This window comes from Sciurus vulgaris (genome assembly GCF_902686455.1).
Source record: "Sciurus vulgaris genome assembly, chromosome: 9".
In the NCBI taxonomy this organism is placed as follows: domain Eukaryota; kingdom Metazoa; phylum Chordata; class Mammalia; order Rodentia; family Sciuridae; genus Sciurus; species Sciurus vulgaris.
Window position 1 is genome coordinate 70,608,986 of NC_136469.1, and position 12,232 is coordinate 70,621,217.

A 12,232-nucleotide genomic window follows, 5' to 3' on the forward strand; every position below is an offset into this window, starting at 1 on the left:
CCGAATTAATAAGCCACGAAGGCAACAGTTGTTAAGAATCCATCTCATTGCGTTTTCCAGCAGTTTATGACTCACAGGTACCCTCCCCTACCATCCCCTCCTCCAACATCTCAAACTACTTAATTGAGATTTTCAGGCAGTGTAATTTTTGTTTATCTGTAGCATATTTTCTCACCAATTGTGTTCATAAACAGATCTTTTAAATGCAACGTAGGCAGAGCTCTTCGCTTGGAAGGCAGAATTCTTTTATTAAAAGGATAGCCGGGTCAAACCCTGTGGAGAGTAATGCTCCATCAACACTGTGTCAAGCTCCTGCTTCACTTATTTGTGAGGAGAAAGAAACCTGACTGGGAGTCTGTAGACTTGGGTTCTTGACCCAGGTCCATTGCCTCAGGCAAATCATTCCCCTATCATTACATTAACTTTATCATGTAAAAATATAACACTTTTCTCACTGTAAGATTACATGATTCAGATTTGTCTTCAAAATATTTGATTCATTTTGCCATTCACTTTTATGGTTCTGTCCATGAAATTGCAACCAAAGTGACGTAAGGCAGTTTTATTTGAGGCCAAAACAAAACCATCCCAAAAGATAAAGGCAGGCAAACAGCTTTCTAATCGGATCCTTATGATTTCCAATCAAGACTCCACACTCATTAAATGTGGACAGTTATTGGCTAATGTTCCCATTGTGTTTTGACATATTATCTGAAACTTAATAACAAATAGGGTATTTAAGTGAGCACTAGAAAAAGATTTTTTAAATCATGAGCAAAGACAGTGGAAATGTTGCCTTTGTCCTTTAGATCTTCATATCTAGTTATGTTTTGATTTGTGTGTAAAAATAGATCTTAGTAATAATCCTATTTCCACACTTTGGAAAATCATTCAGCATTACCATTTAAATGAAAATTAAACTTTAAAAGAGGAATGAAAGGATTTTGAAGAGATAGTACACAACATATTGGGCCTAAACTCCTTTTCAAACAATTATGGGTTGTCAAAATTTTCAAATCTGAATTCTACTGTTCACCAGTCAGGAAAGTAAGGCTCGGAGAATTTCAGTGACCATCTTTTCTGGTCTGTGCTTAACAGCAGAATTGGTGGGTCACAGGTTCAGCCTCGGTAGATACTGCCACATAGTTCTCCAAAGTACTCCACCCCCACCAGCTCTGAAGGAGACTTTGGGTTGTCAACCCTCTCGACAACACTTGACACTGTTGGTCTTTCTGTGTTAGCCCTTGTGGAGGGTGTGTAGTAATCACACCTATAATTAGATTCTCAGTCTTTTTCATGAAAAATAATTTGGGTTCCCTTCCACTCTCCCTTTAATATTGTGATAATGGAAGCAACAGAAATGAGGTGGGGTTGTTATTTCTAATGATGGGAAATCCACAAAATGTTTTGCAAGATGGTAGGATCCTCTCCTAGCTTGTGCTGTTTATCCAAAATGCACTTACTGTTGATCACTTTGAGACAAGCAAATACAAACAGCAACAAAGGATAATCCATTATGCACGACCCAGCAGTGTCTTTGAAATTGAAGACTCAAAGGACCCACAAGAGAAAGGTCAAAGCTAAATACCACTTGCCCTTTTCCACCTCTGTAACTCTTGCCTTATCAGGTGTAGAGTGGTAACAGAATGCAAAAGACAAACAGCTGGCTTGAAACAAAGATATTTCATCTCATTCCTCATTGAAGTAACCAAAAGAAAATGCATGCTTACCTGTGAATCGCTCATACCTACTTAGGTTTGCAACAGTCATTCACTTATTTTGTAAATATTTATGGAACATTTCCATTATGTCAGGCTTTGAAATAGTGACTAGGGATACAAAAACAAAATCCTGCTCCCAAGGGGCCACAGTGTAAAGAAGGGGACAGATGTGTGAACAGTTACAATGGAGAATAAAAGCGTTTATGAAATTGCAAGGCATACACAAAGTCAGGTAGTGACATGGAGGAGAGGGTAAGTCTCCCCGAGTGGGGGATGTTAGAAGAAACCTGCATGCAGGGAGGTGGCTGTTGATATGGAATTTGCCAGAGAGCAGAGAGGTAAACCATTTCAGAGGAGATGGAATTAGACAAGGAGGTTGAGATGGCCTAGTTTATTTCTGGAGCTTGAGGTGTGATGGGCAGAGAGAAGCAGCAGGTCACAAGCAGCTTCAAATACTATGCCAGGGAGTTGGGCTCCATTATTCCCTACTGCCTAGAGAATTCATCCTTTAAACATTTTGAGCCCTGTGCCAAATTTTAGGAAAACAAGGATGAATGAGTCATCCGTGTGCTCTTTCAGCAAATGTGTCTTGAATACCTGCTGTTTGCCAGAATCCTGTTTTTGAAAACACAACAATTTCATGGAGCACAAAGGCATGTAAATAACTTAGGGACTGCATGATATGCATTGTAACAGAAACACAAGCTTGCTTCTTCCCTGGACGCAACAACTAGCAAGTCCTCTGGGAATTTCGAACCTTTGAGAAGTTTTAAGCAGGAACTTAAAAATGACCATTGTTTGTTTGTTGGTACAAATATTTATATATTTTTCTTTTTTAAATTTTTAAATTTTTTCCATACTTTTTTATCAGTGCATTATAGTTGTATAGATGTATGTATGTAATGGTGGGATTTGTTGTTACGTGTTCGTATGCACATGCACACAATATAACAATACAATTTGGCCAGTATCACTCCCCAGCATCTCCCCCCACTTACCCTGTGGTCCTTTTCCTCTATTCCACTTATCATCTTTTGATTTTCACGAGATTCCCCTCACCCCCTCCACCTTTTCCTTTTTCCTCTCCAGCTTCCATATATGAGAGAAAACATATGACCATTGAGCAGCTGAGTTTAGCTTATTTTACTTAACGAATGGTCTAGTTCCATTCATTTTCCTGCAAATGACATAATTTCATTTTCCTTTATGGCTGAGTAAAACTCCACTGTACATATTTATCACACTTACTTTATCCATTCATCCGCTGGCTGGTTCCATAGTTTGGCTATTGTTAGTTGTGCCGCTAGGAACATGGGTATGCATGTATCACTGTAGTATGATGACTTAAATTCTTGAGGATAATATACCAAGGACTGGTATAGCTGGGAAGAATGATCATAGTTTTGATTTATAAAAAGCAATATTACCAATAGAATAATTCTCACTGATCTGCAACTGAAGTATGTATTTTTAATATTTATTGAATAAATATTAGTTTAAATAAATTCTTTAAGATTAAGACTCCAGATGCAATATTTGTATTTCCTGTGGGACACAAGGGCCCACCAGAGCTGTTCTCTTGGACAGCTGGTAGCATGAGGCCTGGGAACGGGCTTCTTATTAATCTTGTTCTTGCTTTTCAGGTGACAAAGAATGAACGCCAGGTTATGAAGCCACTATACGACAGGTACCGGCTAGTGAAACAGATCCTGTCCCGGGTCAACACCGTACCCATCATTGTGAGTGCAAAACCTGCCTGTCATTGATACATTGCCTTTCTGGTCGAATGAACCCTGGGTATATTAATAGGGCTCTAACCTGCTTTCTCATTAAAGAAAAGGTCTGAACTAGTGATTAATAACCATGCCCCATAAGCTGGAGGAATGAAGACTTTATCAGATTTCTGAGGCTACCTTTGCCTACAGTGAGCAAATCTGAGGCTGATGGAATTTCCCCCTTTGGGGAGACATGGTTTTACCATATATATCTATCTGACATGTGCTGAGCCACCTCCCTGATCCTTTCCTCAGAGACAGAGCACAGGGGTCAGGGGCTATGCCTTCTTCAGGCTCTTCACTGCAAACAGTGCCTCTCTGGTCCAAGGGGCTCTGTCCACAGTCTCCATCCCAAAGAGGGACAGCTCTTTTGGGAGTCCAATCCAGGGAGAATCCCCTGAGGAACTCTAGAGAGAGTCTCCTGCTCTTGGAGGCTATGGAGAAGTAGAGGGAGTAGAAAGAAAGGGAGTCTGGCTAATGGTTATGAAGTTGCCCTCTGTGTCCTTGGGCTCGCTGCTTTTGTCCCCTGGATTTTGATCTTGTCCAGTTAGGGAGCAGCAGCTTGGCTCCAGCTATGGAAGGCCATTCAGCACCAGCCAGCATACTTCCATCCCTTAGCCCAGCCCCCAGGCACCCGCCCCTGGCTGATCAGTGGGGTGTTAGTGCCCTCTGCACCTCTGGGGGAAACATTGCCTGATTCAGTGCCCTCATGCCCTTTTCTTAATGGGCAGTCACCACCTCACTTCGATGTCACTGTGAAGATCCATATTCATCTCAGCTGCTGCTTCGTCTATTCCTTACTTAAATCCCCTTGTTTATTCCTAGACCTAGAATATGCTCTTATGTTTCTTTTAGTGTGTGTGCCCCCTTTAATGACTAAAGGAGCATCCAGGAACCACAAGCAGCTGTGTTTGAAGAAAGTTACTCTTCTAGAAATTTCCTGTAGAATAAACTCCTAAATAAAAGGATTAAACCTAAGGAATCATTTTCTTTCTCCAGTTATGAACCCTTGGGTTTCCTAAAAAGAGAAAGTAGATAACCTTCATGTTGCTTTTTGAATTTGGTTATTCTCCTGAGCTGATTATAGTGTTATAGTTATTGTGACTGGGGAGGAAAAAGGGAGGAGAGGCAGGTGTGTTTGTCTTTAGGGTTTTTCATGTGCTCTTCTTGTTCCAGTTTTCTTCCCAGATGGATGGGTGTGGGCTCTGAAGGGAAACTGCAACTTACAGAAGAACTTTGGTTGTTTTAGGTTTTCCTGGGAGTTTTTGGTGGGAAGGGGTTAGAATAGTTAAAAGACTAATCAGATACTAGTGTGGTCAGAGGAAGCCCAGAGGAGGAGGGAGAGGGGAAGGGGTTCGCAATGTAACCTACTTGTTAACACCTGTCACAGGGTTCCCCCTCCAGCAAGCGGAGAAGCCCTTTGCTGCAACCAATTATCGAGGGTGAAACTGCTTCCTTCTTCAAGGAGATAAAGGTGAAGACCTCAGCTGCTAACCCATAGCAAAACCTGCATCTCCCCTCCTGTGGGAAAAGGCTGTGATTGTGCCCTTGGGTGATGGCTTCTTGTAGCATGCCCTACAAATTAATAGCTGCACATAACCAACCTGGAACCATCCCCTTCTGCTTAGACCATTGACTAGCTTATTTCCTTAGTCTCATTTCATTCCTCCCTCTTTTTTTTTTTTTTTTTTTTTTTTTTTTTTTTTTTTTTTGCTGTTTAGTTTTTACTTTGTTTTGAGAGATCATTTTGTCTTCCAGAATCTTTTTTGTTCTGCTTCGTTTTTCCCATCTGGGGAATAGATTTTCTGTATTCCAAAATCTTAAATTAGTTCATTAGACTCAAAAAAAAAAAAAAAAAAAATCACATACCAAGTATATTTAAAAAATAAAATAAAAAGGTAAAATGCAATGAAAAGTTAGACTTTTATAGGTGAATATCTGAGTTGTCTTCGACAGATTTGCTGGTGGCTTCACCCACTCTTCCTTCCCCCAGCACATTGCTTTCTCAGGACCAATGTCATCATCAGTACTTCATCTGTGGATGTGGTGCTGTGACTGACTGGCAGTCACTAGGACATATGCCTTGGTTTTTTTTTTTTTTTTTTTCCAGTAGTCATTATGAATTTTATACAGATAATCCCTGTCACCAGTGGCTGCCTTTGCTAGAAGGGGCAGTGCCATCTGTGCCTCTGAGACCCTAATTGGCCATACTAGGATCAGCCTCTTTTGTGTTTTTGTTTCTAGACAACTGATCATTTAAAATTGACTGCCTTATAGGGAACTCTAGAGAAGAAAATCAAAGACATTTTTTAAAAAATGATGATTATCTTTTGAAGTTGTTTAGGTTCGAAGAGGGAGTGAAATTCAAAGTAGAAGTGAGTTTTAAGTCTCACCTGTCATATTTCTGTGACAGTTCCATTTGTTTACTATAGTTAGGAATTACCATTTTCAGAATAATCTTTCCTGAGGGACAGCAATTGAAAACTTCATTATCTTGCCTGAGGTAAGGTGCCATAAGCTACAAAGTCGTCTTTTATCTACTTGATTCCTTTTCATACATCTTAGAGATCTTAAGTTCTTTATATGCCTAACTTTATGGTATTAGGTAATGACTGTGTTTACTGTTCATATTATCAAATAGAACTTATGAATATGCTCTAAATGATACTGAGAAATCTGGACCAGTGTGCTATATTGTGTCTTAAAAAATAGGGCTATTTTCTTACAATATGCCTTGATGTTGATGAAAGAGGATACATTTTGTCTAGCAGGTAATTTTGCATAATTGAAGAAATTTGTGCAATTGTGTGTATGAAAATCAGCATGTTTCTTTTGGCATGTCATGAAATTGCTAGTGGGTAAAAATGTGTTCTTGAACACATCTAAAATATGGCATCTGATAATTGCCTCATTAAATGAATGGAAGATATCTTAATAGTACTCTTTTTTTAAAAGGACATTATTCCCATTCTTATCCTTTAGCTTCATTTATTTTTCACAAAAATACTTTGCCTGTGGATTATTATCTCTGGCCCACATCATGTTCAAAATTTTAGAGAATTTTGCAATGACTCTGTTGCTTTTGTAAATACTGTTGCCTTTTGGTTTGTTTTGTTCCTATTAGCCAGGCTTATTAGTATGCATTTTGTCTGCTCTGATTCTTATTATTTCTGATACAATTCAGAATTTGATGTGTTGCAGGTAAAATTATATCTAACAGTTTCTTTAAACCCATCCCTGTTTTAATATTCTGTGTAAGAAACAGAGCTCAAACTCTGAAGCGCTAGATCTTCCAGCCCAAAGAAACCTAGTCAGTTCTCTATCCTCTGCAGGAATCTCTTCTAAAACTTTTTTGGTAGAATTGAAACACTGTCCCTGCAGAGGGAACCCATCATCAAGCTCAAAACATTTACAGAGGTGGGGAGGGTGCAGTTGCTCATTATATGAGCTAAGTATCAGTAATAGCTTAAAATGCATTCATTTTATATTTTTTAAATATAAAGCATAATTTAATTATTTGTGCAATTTAAATATCACAATGAAAATCACTGAAATTTGTCACATTCATAGTTATCAACTAATTACATTCCATCCAGTACGCTTGGTTTTGCCCTCTGGAGCAAGATGGACTACACAGACAGTTTCTTCCCTAAGAGCTCTTCATACTTTTATAGACGCCCATGCCACACCCTGGGAAATCTTTTCTCCAAGTTTTCTTTCTGTGGTGATGTAATATGGGTTCCAGATCTTTCAGCAGTCTCCTGGCTCTGCTGTCTACACACACACCAGTTTATCTACATCCCTTTTAAACGATACCCAGAACTAGATGTTACTCCAGGTATGGTTTAGCCATGACAGTCCTTAATCTGGATAGCCAAGGCCCTTTTAGTCCTCCAGGTCTTTGTCTTATGGACACACTGCAAGTTGATTTTAGTCCTCACAGGGCAGGTAACAGCCTCACACCACTGACATCGGGGCAAGGCTGGGGTGCTGTCCTAAGCTTTGTAGGATACTTCCCAGTGCCCCTGGCCTCTAACCACTAGATGCCAATCGTGTATCACCACCCCCTCCCCTGTTGCGACAACCAAAACTGCCTCCAGGCATGGCCACATGTCTCCTAGGGGACGGTCACCCTATGAGAACCACCGTGTGCCTCATGTCGAGTCACACTGTGCTGCACTTGCGCAGTCCCCAGTCCTCCGTGCCACGCTTGCGCAGTCTCCATGTCTTCTGGGCAGTGCTTGCTTCTGAGAGTCCTGCTTTTTCCTAATCTGATAGGACCTTGAACTTTCCCAGTTACTTTTTATACTTCTCTTCAAGCCTGATGAGATAGATTAAATCAAGACATACATTTGGGGAATATACCTTTTATGCCTTTGCCCAAATGTCTGATGGTAGATGAGTCAGGGTCAGGTAGAGAGCCTGCTGTGGACTTCCCTCCAAGTCATGTCACCACTGCATCACCCCGGGCCGAAATTTGTGCAGCCAGCTCTTGGGGTTTTTTTGTTTGTTTTTGTTTGTTTGTTTTTTAGTAGAGGAGATTGAACCCAGGTACTTTACCACTGAGCTACATCCCCAGCCCTTTTTTTTTGAGATAGGGTCTCTCTGAGTTGCTTAGTGTCTGGACCTGTGAACCCCCTGCCTCACCCTCCCAAGTCACTGGGATTGCAGGTGTGCAGCACCCCGCCCCTCATCCTGCCAGCTTTCCTTTTACAAGGTCTACAGGGTCTGCTCACTTCATTCTTTATTGAAATCTAGACATTATGCCAATTCTGTCATAAAAAGGAAAAATAGTTTTTATCTTTTTCTTGTGTGTGTGTGTGGTGTGTGTGTGTGTCCGTGCACATGCCCCCTGGGGTTGTCCCAGAGCCTGGCACATGCTAGGTATGCACTTTCCCACCGAGCTACATCACCTACAAACTCATAATTGGTTTTTCAGCAGCCAGTGCTAGTGAGTTGATCTTTCCCAACTGTTCATACCTTGTGTTTTAGAATCTACCACTATCTACCATTTGTGGTCTTACTTGAATGTCTGTTTTTGCTATTTTTTTCTTCCCATTATTTTCAAAGGTTACCAAGAGTAATTTTGTTAGGTTCATCTCAGAAAACATTGAAGTGCCTTAAATTCTCTCAGGACTTGGAGATAGATTTGATAAGGCCTGGATACTTGATTTCATTCAAGGACCCCAGTTCTTATTTGTAGTTTCACTTGTTATCAGTTGCAGACTTTAATATTCTATAATAGTCATTATTTGTAGTTCTCTTTTTAAAAGTAAATTACTAGACACTTATTGAGCATCTCCAATATGCAGATATTGTCCCAGCTATGGGGACAGCAGTCACCAGATAGGCTCAAATCCTGCTTCCCTTGAGCTGAGGTCAGGTGATTCTCCCAAGACTTTCTCCTCCAGGAGAGACAACTGATGTGCATTGCCTGTGCGCTGCCTGTGCCTCACTGGGTGCCTGACATGCATTTTCTCAATTTTTATTTTCCATACTACTGAGGGCCTAAGTTGCTGAGGCTGGCTTTGAACTTGTAATCTCTTACCTCGACCTCCATACTACCGAGGATTGAACCCAAGGCTTCTAGCATACTGGTCAAATGTTCTCCACTGAGATATTCCCCCAACTCTTTTTATTTTGAGTCAGGGTCTTGCTAAATTGTCAAGGCTGGCCTCCAAATTACAATCCTCCTGCCTCATTCCCCTGTACCTGGGATTACAGGTATGCATCACACATCTAGCTACATTATCTCAATTCTTATAAAAATTACACAGATGACAATTATTTTGGGGGGGGGGGGGATACTTGCCAGGCATGGTGACATATGCCTATAATCTCAGCAACTTGGGAGGTCAAGGTAAGAGATTACAAGTTCAAAGCCAGCCTCAGCAACTTAGACCCTAAGCAACTTAGCAAGACCCAACCCTATCTCAAAATCAAAAATAAAAAGGGCTGGTAATGTGACTCAGTAGGCTTAATCCCCAGTATCCCCCCAGAAAAAAACAGAAAATTTAAATTATTCATTTTAAAAGGCCTATATTTGTCTGTAAAATTAATTTTAAATATTTAACATTTAAATTGAAAAAAATGTATTACCGAAGCATTTACTCCTATGGAGTAAAGGGACTGCAGACCTGAAGTCACAGCTGGGACCATCTGGGAAAGCCTCCTCGGTTTTGCCATTTTGCTTCCATACCTTCATAACAGTACATTTAATATAATAGATACAGAAGAAACTACACGAAACCCGAATTATCAGATGATTTTTAAATGCTACTATAATGAAAGCATGCCCCAAAATGTGACCAGATTTTTATTGGGGTTGCTTGTGTCTCCAGGAAGAAGAGGAGGGGTCAGAAGATGATGGCAACACGAAGCCTGACTTCACAGTCACTCTCAAAACAGATTTCAGTGCACGTTGTTTTCTGGACCAATTTGAAGATGATGCTGATGGGTTTATTTCCCCAATGGATGATAAAATACCATCAAAATGCAGCCAGGACACAGGGCTTTCAAATCTGCACGCTGCTTCAATGTATGTCATTTTCAGGGTGGTATTAAAATAGGTCAGAGAAAATAACTTCCATAAATATTATCTTAGCCTTTGTATTTGAATAAATTGACTGGCAGAACATAAGTGATTTACCTGGGGTGCTTCTGTGTGGAGAAAACAGTGACTTAAAAAAAAATCCTATCTCGGTTTCCTTCTATACTTCATCCCATATGATTCAAGGGAGCTTTTGAGATCTTGCTTAAATAACCAGAAGGTCTCACTAAATGGCACTGTGTGGTGTGGTTCTGTACGCTACAGCTCATCATTTAATGCACACTGAGCACAGATGTCATCTCTTTCTTTCAATGAAAAATATGATAAAGGGCTGCAGGATCCCACGAGGCCCAAGAATGCATAACTAACAGGAGTCCCAGTCTATGCATCTATTGTTGGCATGTTTGGGCTTTCAAGGGAAAAAAGCACCCATTTCTACTGCTCCACAGTGCTCCCATCAATTTAATTTACTTGCTTCCCTCTGTCTCCACAACCCCTGTCAAGTTACATTTATAACAATTCAGATTTAATTTCCTGACATTTTTTTCTTTCCTCTTAGACCTGAACTCTTGGAACACCTTCAGGAAATGAGAGAGGAAAAGAAAAAAATTCGAAAGAAACTTCGTGATTTTGAAGACAATTTCTTCAGACAAAATGGAAGGTAATGCACGTGTCCCTTCTGTCCCCATCTCCTCACTACATAAGCCAAGTGCCTTGTTCAGATGTATGGAATGCCTCCAGGATGGGGACGGTTCCACATCCTCCCTATAACCTGGTGCGAGGGTCTGTGCCCAGGTACCCATAGAGGTTGACAGTGAGATGGTGAGATTTATGTGTACCTCCAAGAAGAAATGCTCCTGACCAGTGTCCATGACTGATGTGGATTCAGTTAACGTGCATAAAACTAATCTGTCACATCAAATTTTCATCTAAAACAGGGGCTCTGGAGCTGAATTTCAAGTTGAGAGCCCTGGGGATTTTTTTTTTTTTTTTTCCTCAAATTAGAGAAATAAGGAAAAGGGAACTCCCAATCATCACTGATCTCTAAGCTCATTAAAAACTCAGATTGGGCTAGAGGTGTAGCTGAATGGTAGAACGCTTACCTAGCATGCCTTTGGTTCAGCCAATCCCCAGTACCATGAAAAACAAAACAAAAATGATAGTTTCTAGTTTGAAAATATACATGAGAAGAATATATATAAAGTAAATCCACCTGGTTGAGAGTCCCCCCCCCACCCCCCCAGTGAGTTTTAAGGCATAGTCATTGGTGTACAAGATTTGGCAGGGAAAGTCATTTGAGTTTACAAGTGACTACATAATGACTGTCTTCCCAAAGTCACAGCAGGGGCCAAGGATAGATTTGCATCTCTTACACTGGAATTAGATTTAATCATTTTCAATTGGTTTTATATTAGTCCAAATTATTTCAACTCTGTGAATATAGTTTCTCTTGAGTACTCTTTTATATGTCCTGAAGTTTGAGGAAATAAAATATTTTTTCAATTATTATGTCAATTTATTTTTAAGATCTCTGATTTGGATCTGCCCTATATGGACTTTCTCAAAATTTTTACATTTTTAATATTTTAACATTTGCTTTTCATTCTCCACACATTATAGGATATTTAGAGAATATAGATGAGCAGATAAAAAATAGGCAAATCAAGATTAATATTTGGCCAGCTGTGGTGGTGCTTGCCTGGAATCCCAGAGGCTCAGGTGGCTGAGACAGGAGAGTTGCAAGTTGAAAACCAGTCTCAGCAACTTAACAAGGCACTGAGTAACTTAGCAAGACCCTGTCTCAAAATAAAAAGGGCTGGGGATGTGTCTTGGTGGTTAATCTCCCCTGGTATCAAAACAAAAAAGATTAATATTTTGATATGTTTCCCCCAACCTATCTTCTTTCTAAGCATGTTTGGATTATCCACAGATTCTTTGTTGCTCTTGTTGTCATATATTATGGACAATATCTTATATAACATGCACAACTTTAAAAAAAAAATTCAAATGATAGCTAGGTGTGGTGGAGTACTCCTGTAATCCCAGCAGCTCCAGAGGCAGGAGGATCACGAGTTCAAAGTCAGCCTCAGTAATCTAGAGAGGCCCTAAGCAATTCAGTAAGACCCTGTCTCTAACAAAATATAAAATAAGAGCTAGGGATGTGGCTCAATGGTTAAGCACCCCTG

General features: G+C 40.1%; 1 protein-coding gene across 14 annotated transcripts in view; it reads left to right on the forward strand.

The window, feature by feature from the left end:
• The window catches only part of FAM13A (family with sequence similarity 13 member A), a 378,453-nt gene that overhangs the window by 363,354 nt on the left and 2,867 nt on the right, over positions 1–12,232 (forward strand). For 13 of the 14 annotated variants that reach the window (XM_079153220.1, XM_079153218.1, XM_079153221.1 and 10 more), the window contains 4 exons: positions 3,365–3,460; positions 4,887–4,970; positions 9,838–10,034; positions 10,606–10,707. In XM_079153220.1, the coding sequence (XP_079009346.1) occupies positions 3,365–3,460; positions 4,887–4,970; positions 9,838–10,034; positions 10,606–10,707 (479 nt within the window). The remainder of the gene's footprint in view (positions 1–3,364; positions 3,461–4,886; positions 4,971–9,837; positions 10,035–10,605; positions 10,708–12,232) is intronic. The other variant, XM_079153219.1, reaches the window with a different exon arrangement.